This window comes from Lepidochelys kempii, chromosome 3, assembly GCF_965140265.1.
Source record: "Lepidochelys kempii isolate rLepKem1 chromosome 3, rLepKem1.hap2, whole genome shotgun sequence".
Lineage (NCBI taxonomy): Eukaryota > Metazoa > Chordata > Testudines > Cheloniidae > Lepidochelys > Lepidochelys kempii.
In genome coordinates this window covers 17,745,131-17,765,127 of record NC_133258.1, presented here as the reverse complement: position 1 = coordinate 17,765,127, position 19,997 = coordinate 17,745,131, and the positions used below count along the sequence as shown (strand labels likewise).

The 19,997-nt window shown below is 41.2% G+C and overlaps 1 protein-coding gene and 1 long non-coding RNA gene across 2 annotated transcripts in view; one reads left to right on the top strand and one right to left on the bottom strand.

The window, feature by feature from the left end:
• Positions 1-8,753: 8,753 nt before the first annotated feature.
• The window catches only part of LOC140908374 (WD repeat and coiled-coil-containing protein-like), a 29,741-nt gene continuing 18,497 nt past the window's right edge, over positions 8,754-19,997 (bottom strand). Inside the window, exons 2-3 of the mRNA XM_073335351.1 lie at positions 15,533-15,653; positions 8,754-8,920 (exon numbers count right to left, since the gene is read on the bottom strand). Of these exons, the coding sequence (XP_073191452.1) occupies positions 8,754-8,920; positions 15,533-15,653 (288 nt within the window). The remainder of the gene's footprint in view (positions 8,921-15,532; positions 15,654-19,997) is intronic.
• On the top strand, positions 10,085-14,792 carry LOC140908546 (uncharacterized). The gene is made up of 3 exons (XR_012157907.1): positions 10,085-10,636; positions 11,837-11,960; positions 13,450-14,792. It is a non-coding gene; the product is annotated as an uncharacterized lncRNA (long non-coding RNA).

The window sequence follows — 19,997 nt, the reverse complement described above, 5'->3', positions numbered from 1 at the left end:
GGTTTACAGCTTCTTCATCTCAAATCAGTTTTGAATCACAACGTAAATAAAAATATGCAGCAGTTGGGGTGAGAAGAGCCATGCTGACCTGTAGGGAAGAAAAAAGGTTAGGGAAAGGAGAAGTTATAGATGAGATCCCGGGGGAGGGGCAGGAGAGAGGTAATCGAGGAAGGAATAGAGGGGAAGAAAAGAATAAAAAGGTTATTTAACATTTTTTTACAGTACCACACTGCAGATACCTAGTCCAGTGTTGTGATTTATACATATTTTTTCTTCACTTTTGTTGTAAATTTGAATGTTTAAAATTTCAGCACAATAATAACTTGAGAATGATTCCTGTTAACGTCATCATCATTATATTCTTTGAGCTTATTAGCCAGGATATGGTTATTACCTCATAAATTAGGTGCATTTTCAAGTTACCATTATAGTCTACCCTGTGTCATGGTTCAGGCTCCCAGCCTCCCTGTGACAGGCTCCACTAAAGAGAATGAACCAACCCAGATCCACCTGTGGATGGTTAATTGGATAAGTAGCTGGGTGGTAGTTAATTAGTTAAGGAACACTTTTAAAGGGTTATGAGGGCTCAGGCAGGAGCCCAGAACAGAGAGGGGAAGCTCTTGGGGAGAGAACTCCTTGGGGAAGCTGGGTAGGAAGCTATTTCCAGTCATGTCTCTTGGGGAGAGGAACTGTGCACAGTACACAAAGAGAGAACGCACCAGAGGAGAGAGACTGTAAAGCTCTCTGGGCAGGAAGGCTTGGGAGATACCCTGAATTAACAGGGGAGAGACTGCAAAGCTGCAGGCAGTGGAGAAGCCTGAGGACTTACAGCAGAAGAAGGCTTGTTTACATACCATACCATATACTACCCCTCTTCCCTGAAGGCTGCATACAAACTGCATTGAACTTGGGAAACCGAGGCAGAAATTTAACTGCGGTTCCACACTGGGGTTCCCAGGGTGAGTGCCTGCCATTACATCTGAAGGGAGAGTTTACAGGGGCACTGTCAGGTAGTTTAGGCCCCAAATAAAGGCTGTTTGGAAAAAATGTTAAAACTTAATGTCAGTAGGCTTGTTTTTATTTGTTTAAATTATTAATTCAGTGAAAATAATTTTGGGCATGAAGCTGGGCTGGAAGTGCCACATAGGGAACATAACAGTGATGGACACATTAGATATACTGTTATCCCATGTTGACTCCGGTGACTAGTCAAAGTTTGGGTCCCTGGGCATGTCCCAGTTGGGTGTAGAAATTGCTGATGGAGTCTGGTGTTTTCTTTGATGCAATCTTGCTTACTTACAAGGAACATACAAAGTCCTCTTCCAAACACAGGAGGGACCAAAACCAAAAGGAACAGTTTCTTAGTTTACAGGCTGATGTTTCATTCAGCCATCACCTCCAACCTCAATCGCTCTCTAGAGTTCTCAAGGGTCTCACCATACTTACAGGCTGCTTGCTTGGCTTTCTTGCTGAGGCCCTAAGTCTCTCTCGTTCTGCTGTCCCTCGCAGTCATGCGAACGCTTGCCCAAAAGATACTCAACAAAACCCCTCCACTTCAGCCAAAACTACCTGGTGGGTTCACATTTTTCACAACCCCTTTTTTCTTAGCTGTGGGGCTCGTCACAGTTATGTTAATTGAAGGGTGTGCTCACATCCAGTCTCAAAGAGGTTGTTGTAATCACCAGTACCTCACAGCACAACAATACTTGTATGTAATTTAAGAACACCTGCTGATGATTGGTTAGCAGCCAAGATTTGAACCCTCATGTTTCAGAGAGAAGATCATAGAATTCTAAGAGGGTTCTTTTATGTTTCAGATCAACTGAACAAAGAGGTACAAGCCACTTTCCCAAAACTCAGAAATATATGAAACAAAGAGTGAACAGGTTTCAGAGGGATAGCTGTGTTCGTCTGTATCAGCAAAAACAAGGAGGAATCCTTGTGGCACCTTAGAGACTAACAAATTTATTTGGGCATCAACTTTCGTGGGCTAAAACCCACTTCATCAGATGCATGGAGTGAAAAATACGGTAGGCAGGTATATATATTACAGCACACGAAAAGATGGGAGTTGCCTTACCAAGTGTGGGGTCAATGATTGAATTGGCCCCGTTAGCACTGACCCCCAACTTGGTAAGGCAACTCCCATCTTTTCATGTGCTGTAACATATATATACCTGCCTACCATACTTTTCACTCCATGCATCTGATGAAGTGGGTTTTAGCCCACGAAAGCTGATACCCAAATAAATGTGTTAGTCTCTAAAGAGCGAACAGTTTGTAACAAAAGGATTTTCCTGTTGTGAAAAGTAATCATTACAGAAGACTAAAATTGAATTATATGGCTAGTGCCTTTTATCATGTCCAACTTTTCATTTCTTTTCTTCTGAAAGTTAACAAAATTATCACAAATATCTCCATAAGATGTTACATTCTCTTAGTATGTTGCCTTCTTACAAACCATTAATGTTTTTCCTGTTTGTAAATGTTTAAGTCTTAGTTTGATTTAAAGGAAATGATTGGGGTCTCTAACGTGAAATTCTGGTTTGCCTTTTTTCTGGAGCTATGAATCAGTTTTGTGTCTAGTATTACACTGAGATATATTCCTTTCTTGGCTGCATTCACTCTCGTCTGTTAAGATAGCATGGTGTCTGCTGACAAGTTGGATGGCTCCTTGCCAAAGGACATAGGTTGTCAGGCACGGATGGTTTTCGGTGGCAAGTTTTCATAACATTGCAAATGTCATCTCCTCTGCAGGAAGTCTTTCTGTGCCAATACTGAAGTATTGGCAGCACATGCCACCAAACATTTGATCACACCTGGCTGCTGATACGTATGTGTCAAATAATAGTGGAGACATAAAGTTCAAGGACAATTTTGGCTGCCTGCAAAAAGAGGTTGTATTGCAGTAAGCGCATCCAAATGTCAGTAATTGCAAGATACTGGCAATTCTCTACTAGATGAGAGCACCAGGGGGAAAAGTAAATCTCAGCAAAGTGAATCTGAGACGTTGTGGAATGACCTCAGGTTGGTAAAAAATCAAAGGCACAAAATCGCTAACCCACAACCGTGTGTGTGTGTGGGTGCAGTGCTCTTTTGTGTGAGGTAATGGAAAAGCAGCTCATATGTTCAACTTGAGTAACATCTGTTATGGTCTACCTACACTAGAGGACTGCACTATGTGAATGCTACATTTTAGGTTTACTAAGGGTTACCCAGCCCCTCCTCCCTGCAAATAGAGAAGGTGAGGGGGAGGCCTATTTGTGTGATGTTCTGTCTTTGGGGTTGAATAAACTAGATCCTGCTGTTCAAGATATAAGCTTTATTGGATTTATTAAAACCCTCATTCAGGGGAAACTGAGGCAGGGATGCAAAGGTGGCACTGCTCTGAGCTGCCAGGGGGCACTCTAGGGATGAGGGCTCCCATTACAGCCAGACTCCAATCTTTTTTTGTTAGCCACTATCACTGGTCATGTCTTTGCTCTGTACAGTAGCATGCTCAGTACAATTCCATGGTATAATCTGACCTTTAGTTTGATGTGGAGACTTCTGTTTGACCAGACGTTGTTAATCCTTTCAAAAATGGTGTTTGCTTTTCCTAATCTCTTATGAAATCTTTATCTTAGCCACCTTCAAATGTCATCACACTTCCTGGTTACAGAACTCTTCTACCCCTTCGATTTATTTTCCATTCACATACACCTTTGCATCTGTTGTCCAAGTTCCTATCTTCATAATTTTGGTTTTATCTGCATTTACTTTCAATCCAATTTTGGCTGCTTGCTCTTCTCTCTCTGACATGAGGGCAATAATTCTGTTCCCCGTCGTACTTAGTAAAGCAATGTTGTTGGCAAAGCCAACATCATGTAACTCATCTCCACTATCCCATTTTACACCTTTTGTTGCTCATCACACAGTGTATAGCTAATGCAAAAAAGATTGGTGATAATACACACCCTTATAACTTCAGTTATAATATCAAACCACTCACCCAGCCCGGTATCTGATCTTACTACACATCTGCTTCCATCATATCAACTCCTTATTATGTTGATCAGCTTGTCTGGTATTAACTGCTAGCAATATTCCACAGTGTCTCTCTGTGGATACTATCTTGTTCTTTCTTAAAGTTGATTGAGATGGGGCTTTGCCAAACAGTAGCTTTGCTGATGATCTGTTGAAGAGTGAGTATCTGTTCGCAACATGATCTCCAAGCCTATTCTTCTCGTAACATTTCATCCACTGTCTTGTTCATTCTATTCAGCATAACAGTAGCCGGTACTTTGCCCAGGTCTAATAATAGCACAGTACCTCTCCAGTGAGTGCATGGAGTAAGATCACCCTTTTCTGGCAGTGCAATGATGATACTGCTATTCACAAGTACTCCTCCTTGTTTTTACAAAAACTAATTTCCCCTTGCTAAATACTCACACCTTCATGTCAGTTGTTTGAAATGGGCCACCTTGTTTACATTGGCCTCATTAACATTAAAAAAGTGACTTCCACTCCTTTTGGTCAACTGTTGAGAATTGCCTACTTCCAACTTAAATTGAATTGGCTCGTTAGCACTGACCCCACCACACACGCTTGATAAGGCAACTCCCATCTTTTCATATGCTGTGTATTTATACCTCCCTACTGTATGTTCCACTCCCTGCATCTGATGAAGTGGGTTTTAGCCCATGAAAGCTTATGCCCAAATAAATTTGTTGGTCTCTAAAGTGCCACAAGGACTCCTTGTTGTTTTTGCTATTCTAAAAGGTGCAGCATAGAACTTGCAGCCCAGGTGGAATGGGTGCTGCTAAGGTGGCTTTAAAGCATCTTTGTGCCTTCTTGACCCCTGGTTGTTCTGGTGGGTGGAGTGGCCCCTGGTGTAAATTAGGGAGCCTGTCTAAGTTACAGCTGCCTCCCTGGGCTGCCCTGTGGACTGCACTGCTGCCTGGCATTTCCACAGTGTTGCATGCTACGGGCCAGCTGTTGACACACACTTCCTGCTTCCAGCCCCACACCCAACACATCTCCTATACCAGGGCTTATAAAGAGTCCTCAGAAAGCCTCTCAAGGAATTGGCTGCTCTCAAGGAATTGGCCCCCAGCTGGATTTGAGATTTTTAGAGCCCTATATGCTGCTTTGGCCCCTTTACCCAGTGTTAAGGGGCAGAGAGTACTTTAGTATAAGAGTACAATGGTACTGGACTTGGAGAGGCCACATTTTAAAAATCTCTAAAAATTACCTAAAATTATTTTTACATACTTTTTTTCCCCTAGCAATGCTGGGATTTTAAGGTCCAAGATCTTGTGACCTACCAGGATTAGCCATATGCTACTGGGAAAGGGGTAGAGAAATTCTTGCCTTTAAATTGATGGTTTAAGGCTTCCATTGCTGGCCCTGATAAGCCATGTGATATTGAACCTTAAACCTTTTGTTAGGGGGCTTATTCCTTCACCCGCTCACTTCCCTGGTCCTTGTCGCATGAACAGAGAGCAACAATACCCAAAGTCCAAAGGTGCAAACAATTCAATGTTTATTGGGGTGAACTTCCAGCAAGCAATGATTCCAATTTCCTTCCTTAGTGTCCCCCTTCCCAGCTCTGACACCACAGAAACTTGCCTGTGTCCCTGTTCCCATTCCCCCCTTTAGCAAAACATGATTCCAATTCCCCCACCCCCATTCCCATTCCCCCCTTTTCTTCCTGATTGACTGCAGACTATATTGTAAAACTTGAGTTCTGCTTAGCTATACCTTAACCAATCATTTTACTGAAATTTAACTAACCAATCCTAACATATTGTAACATATTGTAACATATTTAACCAATTATATCCCACCACCTTAATTAGTTTACACCTAGCAAATTAATTATACAGTAGACAGAAACGATCACAGAATCCGACAGAGATTATACAGACAAACAGTAGGGAAATGGGGACTACAGTGATAGAACAACAAATAAAATGAGAGGTTTCAAGGTTCCTTCCCCACTCTGAACTCTAGGGTACAGATGTGGGGACCTGCATGAAAGACCCCCTAAGCTTATTCTTACCAGCTTAGGTTAAAAACATCCCCAAGGCACAGATTACTTTGTTGCCTGGAGAACCAGCTTAGGTTAAAAACCTGACACACTGCCACCATCAAGCGATTTAAACAAAGAACAGGGAAAGAGACCACTTTGAGACCTCTTCCCCCAATCCCTACAACCCCTTTCCTGGGGAAGGCTTAATAATAATATCCTCACCAATTGCTACAGGTGAACACAGACCCAAACCCTTGGATCGTAAAAACAATGAAAAATCAATCAGGTTCTTAAAAGAAGAATTTTATTTAAAGAAAAGGTAAAAGAATCACCTCTTTAAATGGATGGTAAATACTTTACAGGGTAATCAGATTCAAAACATAGAGAATCCCTCTAGGCAAAACCTTAAGTTACAAAAACAGGACTACACATTCCCTCCAGCACAGCAAATTTCATAAGCCAAAAAACAAAAGAAAATCTAATGCATATTCTAGCTAGATTACTTACTAACTTTACAGGAGTTGGAAGGCTTGCATCCTTGATCTGTTCCCAGCAAAGGTATCACACAGACAGACAAAACCCTTTGTCCCCCCCTCCAGATATGAAAGAATCTTGTCCCCTCATTGGCCATTTTGGGTCAGGTGCCAGCGGGGTTACCTTAGCTTCTTAACCCTTTACAGGTGAAAGGATTTTGCCTCTGGCCAGGAGAGATTTTATAGCACTGTATACAGAAAGATGGTCACCCTTCCCTTTATATTGATGACACCACCCCACCCCAAATCACAGATAGGGTGAAACACTGGCTGTGATTTCTTCCTGGAGCTCTAGGAGAAAACAGAGTTAATAAGACACATGCATCTCTAAATATACTATTAACTGTATAAAGTCTAAGAATATTTTCCACATCTTAAGGACGATTTTAACCAGCTGATTTTGGAAAGCTTTCACCAGAGAGTGCATCAGCCACTTTGTTAGAAGCTCCTGAAATAAATGAGGAATTCACATCCCAGCTATTGATAAGTAAGTTCTTGCCAGACAGGATGCTATCAAACTAAGTTTCCTTTTACGTCTTCTAGGCACTTCCCTTTCTCTGGAGGTGATAGGCATTATCAGGACAGGATTGTATTCCTAACAGCCCAATAGCACCTTATTTCAATGTGACCAGTTTGGAATGTAAGGATGTGACCGTTCGCGTCCCAGCTTATGGCTGCCTCTGCTGCTTAGCCAAAGGCCTTAGCCTAAGAACAGGGCCTCAGATGTCACAGTGAGAAAAGGCCTTATACAGGCAGACAGTGATTTTGATTCTTTCTTTCTTTTATACCTCTATAACTAGCTAAATAATAAACATATACCTAAATTCTTAAAATATAGGCCTTTGCAGATAGGCCTGTATATCTATATCCTAACACCTTTCATTGGCAGAAGACTGATTATTGCCCATCTTGAGCCATGGGCCTATGTAATTTTGAAAGAGAAATCCCACACTTTGGGGGAATAGAAAGAAACATGTCTTTTATTGCGCAGCACTATGGAATGTTAGAATAAGTCCCAGGAGGAGATTCATTAATGGGGAGACTGCAAGTGAAATGAGTTGTATGATAAATGCAGTTTATCACATAGATTTTACCATATGTCTGCTATATAAACAATGTTACCATGGTTCCCAAGGTGCAGGGAAAACACTTCTCAGAGATATTCACAAAGACAAAGATTCAAACTGTGACGATAAATGCTTTTAACAGATTTAAGGACTAAAACTTGTAGGAAAAAGATTACATAAAAATTCATCCTTTGTGCTCAAGGAATGAAGGATGAAACAGGTATGCCTCTCCATACTTTCTGTCAGTGCATACCCAGTATGACAAACAGGAGCCTGCACACAGAATGGACTATAACACTTCACCCTTCCCTCCCTACTTCCTGGAAAAACAGTGAGTTTATTCAATTCCTTTGTTGTTCCTTCTCTCATCCTCATAATCGTTTGAGCTCCCACAAATCTGTCCAACTGCTCCCAGGATGTGCTTGTAATATGTAATAGTGTCTTCAAATGTCTTTGATCCTTGCTTTACCTTGTTATTTTTTTTCTTTGTTGCATGCTAAATAGTTGTTTTCCTGGGTTCCGCTATACAGATCCTCATGCCAGATGAGACACTGACAGAGCTCTTTTAACAGTCATGCATCTTCACATAAAAATCATGTATTTCTCCAAAATGGTGCAAGTTTCTCTAGGATCCACTGGAGCAGCAAGCTCTTGCCAAGCCAAAAAAGTGATTGCTTTCTGTGTATGTTAATAAACAGAAATGAACTTTAAAAAACTTTCTTCAGTAACACCAGCTTTTAGTGCAAAATGTGTACCTGTTACTGCTAAATTGCCCCACCCACTCTTGATATTTATCCATTATTGTCATCACATGATTTTAACTTGCCACTCCAAGAATATCTTGAACAGAATTAAAGTACCAGCTACAGAGGAACAGTCTTTCCTCACCCACTGCTCAAATCCTGCCACAAGCATTATTAGTGTCAGATGAAACAGACATGAATCTAGATCTGATCTTGCAGAACGGACCACGGAAGCCCAGATAGAATCTAACTACTGTGGAACTGTGCCACATGCATTATAGTTTCAACGCACTGAATGTATGGGAGACAGTTTTCTAGTCATGCAGTTTCTGATACTGCAGAATGTCTTTTTTTATGGTCTCATAACAGAAGGGCATTCTCATTCTTCATCCTGAAATTACGTCACACTGCTTGGTGGTTGCATAGAAATGCTGTTTTTGCAGGAGTGACTTCCACAGGCTTCTGAACTGTCACTTCCATCCCTTATGATTATCTCTTGCTTTGCTTTGAACATTAATGGAACAAAGCCTTCACTGTCTGCAGTGAGAACAATCCAAGAAGAACCTATAAAGAAATTGAGCATTAAAGAAAATGAATGTACTGATGTGCTTACATACAATATACAATCACACTTTAAAATAGGACGTCCAGCATATTATTCTTCCTTTTCCCCTGCATTAAAACCTTGTCTATACTAGCAGAATTCATATCTGGCAATCCACTGTAAGTGAAGCTTCCTCAATGGTAACATTAATCGAAGTCCTAGTGTACAAAGGCCTCAGGCATTTTTACAAACCCTGAAAAACAAATTCAGTTTTTGCTGATGTCGATGCCCCCTAAGCACCCCCACTTTCCTCCTCAAAACTTTTTTGTCTAGCCTTCCACAGCTAACCTGTGCTCCAATGCCATCTACTTCTGCTCCTCCATCTACTCATTCCCTCCTCCCAAATGATGAAGGAATGACAAAAATTAAAATACAATATTAAGAAACTACCTGTGCTATGTTTGTTTTGGAGATAAATAGAAACTTCCATCTCTAGGGCTTTCAATCCAGCACTGTTCAGCAGCTCTAAATTCTGGTGACATGCAGAAGAAAAAAATGACTTTGTACTTTTTCCCACTCCTAATTATGATTAGGGTGGTCAATTAATCACAGCTAACTCACATGATTAACTCAAAAAAATTAATCATGATTAATCACAGTTTTAATCACACTGTTAAACAATAGTATACCAATTGAAATTTATTAAATATTTTGAATGTTTTTTCTACATTTTCATATATATTATATTCTGTGTTGTAATTGAAATCAAAGTATATTATTTTTGATAACAAATATTTGCACTGTAAAAATGATAAAGAAAAGAAATAGTATTTTTCAATTCACTTCATACAAGTACTGTAATACAATCTCTTTGTCGTGAAAGTGCAACTTACAAATGTAGAATTTTTTGTTACATAACTGCACTCAAAAACAAAACTATGTAAAACTTCAGAGCCTACAAGTCCACTCAGTCTGACTTCTTGTTCAGCTAATCGCTAAGACAAGCAAGTTTGTTTACATTTAAAGGAGATAATACTGCCCTCTTCTTATTTACAATGTCACCAAAAAGTAAGAACAGGCATTTGCAAGGCACTTTTGTAGCCAGCATTGCAAGGTATTTACGTGCCAGATATGCTAAACATTTGTATGCCCCTTCATGCTTCAGCCACCATTCCAGACGACATGCTTCCATGCTGATAACGCTCATTAAAAAAGTAATGCATTAATTAAATATGTGACTGAACTCCTTTGGGGTGTGTGTGTGGGGGGGAATTGCATGTCCCCTGCTCTGTTTGACCCACATTCTGCCATATATTTCATGTTATAGCAGTCTCAGATGATGACCCAGCACATGTTGTTCATTTTAAGAACACTTTCGCTGCAGATTTCACAAAACACAAAGAAGGTACTGATGTGAGATTTCTAAAGATAGCTACAGCACTCACCCAACATTTAAGAATCTGAAGTGCCTTCCCAAAATCTGAGAGGGATGAGGTGTGGAGCATGCTTTCAAAAGTCTTAAAAGAGCAACACTCCAATGCAGAAACTACAGAACCCGAACGACCAAAAAAGAAAATCTGCTGGTGGCATCTGACTCAGATAATGAAAATGAACGTGCGTCTGTCTGCACTGCTTTGGATCATTATCGAGCAGAACCATCATCAGTATGGATGCATATCCCCTGGAATGGTGGTTGAAGCATGAAGGGACATATGAATTTTCAGCGCATCTGGCAGGTAAATATCTTGCGATGCCGGCTTCAACAGTACCATGAGAACACCTGTTCTCACTTTCAGGTGATGCTGTAAACAGGAAGTGGGCATTATCTCCTGCAAATGTAAACAAATTTGTTTGTTTGAGCGATTGGCTGAAGAAGAAGTAGGACTCAGTGGACTTTGTTTTATTTTTGAATGTAGTTTTTTTAGTACATAACTGTACATATGTAAGTTCAACTTTCATGATAACGAGATTGCACTACAGTACTTGTATTAGGTGAATTGAAAAATACTGTTTCTTTTGTTTTTTTTACATATACTTGTAATCAAAAATAAATATAAAGTGAGCACTGTACACTTTGTATTCTGTTTTGTAATTGAAATCAATATATTTGAAAATGTAGAAAACATCCAAAAATATTTAAATAAATGGCATTCTATTATTGTTTAACAGTGCGATTAATCACAATTAATTTTTTTAATTATGTGATTAATCATTATTTATTTTTTTAATCACTTGACAGCCCTAATTATGATATAAAGAAGTCTTGAAAGGGTTTTGTTTTTGTATGTCTGGTTTTTACTATTGCTTGGTTTTTACCTTAGAAATATCAGGACTGTCAAGTCTTGTTCTTAGTGGGTTTGTGGGATGACTTGTTAGAGGTCTCAGAAATGGGGATTTTGAGCTTTCGTAGTCCTTAGTTGAAGAGGTGGGTTGTTGAATCTCTGACAAAGATGTCTTTTCTCCCAAGTGTTTCTCGGGCATTTATATTAAATAGGTGATAACAATAACAAGATTTTTAAACTGACTGAATAAAAATCACTTCTCCTCTCAATTAATTATGTTTCACCTATATAGTATTTCTGATATCGTAAACCTATTAGCTCTCCAGTTGTCCAAAGTTTCTCATGAAAATATAGGGTAGACAGATCTGAATTTCTAATGTTTTTTTTTAAAAAAAAAGAAAAAGCAGAAAAAAAAAGAAGAAATAAAGAAAGAAAATCAAAACCATTCAGGCTTGCTTCATGCATCATATAGACGCAGAAAAGAATACTAACCTATTTTCTTTCCTTTGTAAGTCACCTTTTAAAATAAAGCAATATTTACTGTGTTTGTTTACTGCTAGTGGGTCTTTTCCCTAATGGGCTACCTATTTGTTATCGGAAGACATAACATACACATATATAACGATTTGTCTGTATATCCTTTGTTTTATTTAGTTGGACATTTCAGAAGAAAGAGCACTGACAGCAGTACCACTCTGGGAACCTCTGTGTGCCATATTATTGATAAGGCCTACTTGTCCCGTTATTATGGAATAGAGGACCTTGAATAGCATCTTTGGTAGGCTATGTTTCATTGTGTATATTTTGATAGTTCTTATAAATTTACTTTTCTACTCAAAATGAAAAAGATTATGGAAAAAGGAAGTGTAAAAACCCTAAAACCCTGTGCTTGATTTTTTTTTCAGTTGCAACATCGTGTATTTGGCAAAGCAAAATCACCTTTCCTTATGTTATTAACTAAGTACTTTCACAAGCTGCTTCACTATTTCATGTTGTCATGTCACCTATAACATCATAAGAAGATTGTCATTCCCAGCCATGAACATTTAATCTTTTTCTGTTAATACCTTCTTTCTAATTCTGGACAGATTTTGGAGTCTATAAACTAGAGGGCTGTAATTGGAAATGCTGCCACACAAACCAACAGAACGGTATTATCAACCAAACTGATAAAACCTGCTTTTTTATTCTCTTGTGAGTTTTTATCCCCATTCATTTGAAAGTTTGAAAAAATCAAAACAATTGCAATAAGTTAACACTCGTGTTATATTATATCCCACAAAATGTTTTGTTACTTAGAGATAGGGTGGTGCAAAAAGTAATCTTAAAAATACTCCTTTACTTTACATAATTATTACAGATGACCTGCAGAAGACTGAGACCTCCAAATATGTGCTGTTACCAATGCTGTATTTGACAGGCTGTATTTAGTGAGGGTAATGGCATTATGCTACTGGACTTGAAGCACAGGGCAAGGCTAAGTTCATTCCTGATGTAATTCCATTCATTTCAGTGGGTTTGCATCAGTATGAATTTGGCCCACTGTTGCAGATTAGCATTTCAAAATGTTCATTCAAAAGAAAAAAAAATGGAAACCATCGCTGCAAACTAAGGACATTTGTCAAAGTGTCCCATCAAATTATGTGGCATTAGAGGATGGGATGGTGCTGAGTAACATTTCTGTTAACCCTTCAGTGCACTTTTTGTGTTCTGTTGCAAACTGGAAAATCACCCCACATTCGTAGTACAGTCTGCTAATGTTCACAAACATGTCACTTGTGCCCAGGCCATCTCATGGTTTTGTGTCAAAACTATGCAAAACTTGTGGTTTTACAGAGTTTCAATGCAAAACTAGGTGAAACTCAGCAATTTTGATGGATTATACTTTGAGCTTTGTAGCTCACCTGAATCCCAGACTCAAAGGAAAACTCAGGGAGTGCAACCTGCCCCCACTCCCGGTCAGTTCTTCAATTGATTGAAGAATCACATAAATCCCTCTGCTCTGAATCTGGTAAATTTTGCATGGTTTGAGAGGGATTCTTGGTTCAACAATTCCCTTTGCTCTTTCAAAAAAGGAGTCCATTTGTAAGAGTGTAACAGCACACTGGACAGAAGAGACATCTGTAGGTGCTTCTGTGTTGTGGCATTTGTCTTCTGTAAAACCTGGGGCATCAAAATGAAGAGTGTTGATGTTAACTAAATTATCAGCCTTTCTTGTTCATTTTCATAATCTCTCCATGTCTTTTTTTTTTTTTTAAATTAAACAGGTGAATTTGGTGCTCTTAAAATCAAGAACTGGTAGTGCTGGCCAAAGATGGGAATTCATCACCTCCTCCCCATGCTAAAGCCACTTTGTGTTGCTGCAGAGGGATCTCTCTGAAAATACCAATTCCACAGAGGGCCTCCCCAGCAGGTGAACAGTTGGCATAGTTGGCTCTACTCCACCACCTGCAGCCACCTCCAGTACAAGAGGTATGCTGACAGAGGGAGAGATGTTTTATGTCCCACCCATGCTTGGCTGCTGGAGCTACTCAGAGAGATCACTGGAGCCAGGGTAAAAGTTAAGGCAGCCCAAAACCAAACCAGTTTCAGGGAGACACCATTCTCAGTTTTTGCACTGATCTCAGCATCAGCACCAGGATGAATCAGGTCTAGTGTAAGCAGGTGCTGTGCAGATTTTCCTACACTGGTCTGTCCTCACTGACAGCATCTGTGCCATCCCTCTGCTGGTCTCTGTTTAGCGGTAAGTTGCCAATCATAGCATATTACAGTCAGGAAGGTTTCTTAGGTACAGAATGGAAGTTTTGGTCAAAATGAGAGAGAGAGAGTCCCACCCCAGAACTGCCAATAGCCTGGTAGATGTGGGAGAGCCAAGCTCAAGTACCTCAAGTATCTGATTCAGAGCAGGGATTTAAACCTAGGTTTCCCTCATCCCAGGTGAGTGCCCTAACCAATAGGCTATTGGAGCCAGGATTGCTTTTGCTCTCTGAAAATTTTTGAAATGTTGAAAATTTTCATGGGACAGAAAAATCATCTCCCACCCAGCTCTAATTATGAGGAATATTTTTATTTGTTGGTGGTAACTGGGTGGGGAGGTAGGAATTTATTGTTGGGTGTCCCTGTGGGAGGGAAGCCACTCAAAGAGATCACAGCTACAGACCAAGGCAAACGTTTATAATATATATAACATATGATAAATCCAGCCACTGAAATCATTTCAGAGGAGAGGGGGGGAAATACATGCCCTGCGGTGGCTAAGAAGCTGATAAACATTTACAGATAAGGATTAGATAGTTCATGGACCAGGGAGAAGATTTTCTTGGATCCTCCCCATCTTTACAAATAAATCACTGGTGGAAGGTAAAAAGAGAAGAGTTTGGCAGTTTAGAACACTGGGTTCCTGTACTAATTTTAGATTACACTAATCCCAAGAATTTCCAGACATAAAAAGTTTAATATCCTAGGAATTGATTCCCCCCACCCCCTGCCCCATATCATCAGGTACATGGCATGTTTGTGGAAGAGGGTAAAGGGGTAAGGATGCCAAAAGGCTTTAAAAGGAAGCATCCCTGTTTCCAAAGAACTTTGTGTCCTGATTATTTTCTCTGTCTCCCTCCACAGAGGAATCTAACTGATTGCTCTGGTTTGGGGACAGCACGGCAGGGCACGCTTGCTCTTGCCTCTGCTCAAGTCCACGAACAGCTCAGCAACATTTTTGCTGGTAAAACACCCTATACAATTTACAATATTTATAATTTACAATATCGCTTTCCACCACCCTTATACTCTGTGCAGCCTTACTTACACCTACTGTCCTAGGGAGTCTTCAGCTCCTGAGGTAAGCAGGGAAGAACAATCTCTCCCTCCCTCTCTCTATCTGCTTCCTTCCATCCCACTTCCTTCCTGTGCCTTTTGTACCATTTGCCTAATGGCCTAATTAGCCTCTTCGTTCTCCCCAGCCCATCAATCAGGCACAACTCTTCTTAATGAGGTCTGCTCTGGAGTAATTAATTAGAGCTGCAGTGACCAGAGTGCTGGCTCAGGTGCTGTTGCCCAGCACTCTGTCACAGGCATCGATGCAATCATCCCTAACATTTAAGTAATTTTGGGAGATGTTCTGGCAGGGGTGCTGGAACAATTTTTATAGGGGGGCGGTGATGATGGAAACCATGTATTTGGTGTTTGTTATTACTACTTCAAGCCAGCACTACTACCTTCTGCCATGTTTCAGACGACAAAAACAAGGGCTTATTGGGAAAAATGTCAAAATACCTATATATGTTTCCAAGTATAACTCTGATATTGAAAATGTTGTCTGTAACCCAGCCACCAGAAATAAACAGAACTTACCATGTTTCATTTCAATAATGGGTAGATCAAAAAGCTGCTGGACTAAATTCAGATGGATCTTGCCATCACAAAGGAGAACAGTTTTTGTTTCTTCAGCAACAGCTCCATTTGAGAAATACTTCTTCGGACACATACAAGTAAAAAAAAGGTCATGTTAGAATACTAGCCACTTTTTACTTCAAGAATCAGACCCTCCAGCTCCTTTATCATTTTGGGTTTTCATCTTCTCTTTACTTCCAACAATGTATCTATATATTTATGGTAACATGGCACCCATATCTAACTGCAATATTATAGTACTGTCTCACCAGTCCCAAGTAGAAAGGGACTCATTTGGCTTCCAGCTCCTTAGAGTCATGTCTGCAGGTTGTAGCCTTTTATTTTATTTAAAGTGAATTTTATAACATGGTATTACATCACCATGGATTCAGCTCTGGCAGCCACAGTTTCAAGCTTAACAGAGTGAAAGTCACCTCTGACACTTGCTTCAGAGTTAGAGTCTCTAGTAACACATAAAGACCAAGGGTAGTGACCATACATACATTCACCAGTACAAAGTCTTGTCTATTTTATAAGTTTTATCTTATGATTACCAAGCATATAGAAATTCTGTAGAGACCTATGCACAAGTTACAAATATAGTTATACAGTAACTCCTCGTATAATGTTGTAGCTATGTTCCTGAAAAATGCGACTTTAAGCGAAACGATGTTAAGTGAATCCAATATCCCCATAAGAATTAATGTAATTAGGGGAATTTAGGTTCCAGGGAAATTTTTTTCACCAGACAAAAGACTATATTTTATATATATATATACACACACAGTATAAGTTTTAAACAAACAATTTAATACTGGTACACAGCAATGATTGTGAAGCTTTGTTGAGGTGGTGGAGTCAGAGCCTCACACTCTACAAGGTAGTACAAATGGAGGGAGGAGAGACAGCATGGCAGACAGAGACAAAGACACAAGTACGCTGACCCCACTCTTAAGAACATTGCCTTGTTAAGTAGATCAGCAAGTTGAGACAGAAGCTGCTGCCAGGAAACTCCCACCGTCCTGAGCCCTGTCGTGTCCCCCCTCCCCCCGCAGCTCTATGGAAATGGGGTAAGCGGGGGGCAGAAGCAGGGGGGAGGGGGACACACTGACATTAGCCCCCGTCTTCCTCCCCCCCGCCCCCGCCGCACAGCAAGCAGGAGGCTCCGGGGAGCAGCTCCAAGGCAGAGGGCAGGAGCAGCACATGGCAGTGGGGGGAGAGACAGCTGAACTGCCGGCAATTGACAGCCTGCTGGGCAGCTGCCACACAAGGAATGTAGGGGAACGTGGAGCTGATAGGGGGGCTGCCGGCACACCCTGGTTCCAAGCCCCCTCCAGCTCGCTGCAACGGGCTGCTCTTTCTGCCAGCAGTGGACAAAGCAGGCAGCTGCCAAACAATGTTATAAGAGAGCATTGCACAACTTTAAATGAGCATGTTCCCTAATTGATCAGCAACGTAACAACAAAACAAAGTTAACCGGAACAACTTTAAGTGAGGAGTTACTGTACTTGCATTCTTAACAACAGTGTTAGGGTCTGATGGATCTCTCATGGCTTGATCATCAGTAGAGGAATGGTTCCTGCTGAAGTTTCCCAAGGGAGCTCAGTTTTCCCATTCTGGGCATTCCCTTTTTATAATGTGATTCTGTCTTCACCTATATTCTGCGTGTGTCCATAAAAGTGTCCACCCTCTTTTCTCTTATTGCTTGGTGTCCCCTGGAAACTTAAGAGACCCCAATTTTCTATAGGCTGTGTAAGTTTCCTTTGTTCTCATTAGCATTGATGCACAACCTGTATCCCGTGGTTTAAGACACGTCTGAGTTAGATGCGCCTTTACAGTATTTTTATGATCTGATATTAATCTTCTGAGTAATTTTGTGCAATTTTACCAGTTGGTACCTCTTTTCCCATAGTCTTAGGGCATCAGGTTATTTCTCAGTCACTTAAGTCATTGTTTCTTGTCTCCAACACCTAAAATAGCTAAGCTAAAGTCTTGCAGGCCTCAAGCTACAGGTCTTGTATTTCAGTTTGTCTTACTCATGTCTACTTGGTTGTTTCCTTACTTACTCAGTTCCTCTAAATACTGATCAATCTTATACATTTATAATCCTACAAATTAACTCTAATTAACAAACAATGAATATATGTAACATAACAAATTGATTAATCATAACATCACACAATAAATGGATACGAAACTAAAATCATTGGCTACAACGTGCAGCTCAAAACTGCACTGACTTCTTTGATGCTATATTGCCTTGCAAATGTAATACTCTTGGGGGAATTCAGCGTCACTGCACATGCACAGAATTTATGTCCCCCGCAGATTTCTTTGCTTCCCCGCAGAAAAATGACTTTCTGACAGGGAAGCAAAGGGAAACCACAAGAGTGGTCATGCAACCTTTCCCAGCAGTATGTTTCGGGTGTCCAGGGCAGCCAGCAGAGAGGTAAATCACGATAGGGCAGGGGGAGGACTGGGGAAGACCCAGCTGGTGGCTCCTATCCTGCGCTAGGCTCAGGGCTGGAGAGGACAGGACTTCCTCTTCCCCTGCATGGCATCTGGAGCTGGGTCAGACCCAACCCCAGATTTCTCTCCCAGCTTCAGGAAGCTCTGCAAACTCCCTCCCCGCACACTTCCTGCATCCATCGCTCCTCAGCTGCAGGGGGAGGGCTCCCTGTACAGGGAGCTGCTCCACTATCCACCCAACGCCTGTGCATCCAGACCTACTCATACCAAGACCTTCCCACCAAGCCTCACACACCCCTCACTCAGAACTCCCCTGATAAGCCCCACTCCCCCTGCACCTGGACCACCCCAATAAGACACCCGGATCCCCACCCCACCGAGCCCCAACCAGCTGAACCTGGATTCCCACCCCACTGAGCCCCAGTTCTCCAGCATCTAGACTCCCCAGTGAGCTCCCCACACCCAGACCCCCTGCCAAGTTATGTCCCCACACACCCAGATGCCCCCCTCCCTGGTAAGCCCTAACTACCTTCACCTGGACCTCCCTGCAGAGTCCCATTACCGTTGCATGCAGAACTCCATACAACAAGTCCCTCAACACTTGGATCCAGCCTTGCTGAGCCTGCCTGCCCCACACCTGGTGCACCTGGCATGGAGATGCAGGACCCAGGTGTGTTTCTGGGGCAGGCCCGATCATTGCGCTGTATCAGAGTTGGGTGCAGCCTCACCGCTGAGTCTGTGTCCAGGGTGTTGGGGGGGAACTGCACAGTGATCTCCCACCTCTGTGCAGCCGGTGACCTGTCTTCCCCAATGCTATGCTGGGCCTCCACATTTATTTGACAAATAAAATTTGCAGAATTTTTTTGCTGCGAAATTTTAATTTTTTTAGCACAGAATGCCCTCAGGAGTATGTAATATACTGAGCCATGTGTATAAGTGTCTATTGTCCTCTTCTGGGTGAATTTCAATGCTGCTTAAGTGGGTGTGATCCTGTCATCTATTAGTGATTGGCCTACGGAGCTTACAAGCCTAATGCTACTACAACTAATAAGCAGTCTCCTTAATTCCTGTTGTACATGTGTATCGAACAGAATATCTTTGGTCACACATTTGGCCCCAATACAATCCATCTGCACAGCTCTGGCAGAACAGAGGGACTGTAGAGCTGCCCTAATCAGGGCCCTAATCAGGGCAGCTGCCCTAATCAGGCAGTCTTGGCAAGTCTATTATAGCTTTCTAAGCAGGGGTGGAACTTACACTGGGAGTCAAACCAGCCAACCAGAGAATGGGGGAGTATAAAGATGGTATTCAGTCAGCCTGGTCCTCCTCTTTGGTTCTGTGCTGAGTGGAGTTTAGCTGGACTAAGGCCTCTGAATTCTGTTCCTACTGATGACCGCACATTTTGGTCCAGATCCACAGATATATTTAGGCTCCCAACTTTCATCAAAATCAATAGAAGTTAGGAGCCTAAATACCTTTGTGGGTCTGAGCCCAAGTCCACAAGACCACAGCATGAGGAATCACCTGATGATTGTAAAATCTAAGCAGCAACGTAATTGATAGATATGCTTATATTTAATTTGCTGTCCACTATTATCTAGAGACAAATTTCAGCATTACTGCTTTTCAAGTGACTCTCTGCCATTATTAAATATCTATGGTTTGGATTATTTCCTCCTAAAACCTACTCCTGTATTTTTCCACTTTGAAGCTCACTTTATTTCCTGCCCTTATTTTCCATTTCTTTAGAACCTATTTTATTCCTCTGGCATCACTTGTGGTTGCAACACCTCCCAATTTAACATAATCTTCTTATTTAATTAATATGCTGTTGACCCCCTCTGCCTCCAATTTTCCTTTTGTATATTCAGCATGAAACCAACTGCAGCACTGTATCATTTTAGGACAGAAAGAAGAGACACCATCTTCCCTAAACTTAATTTGGGTTCTGCTCTAG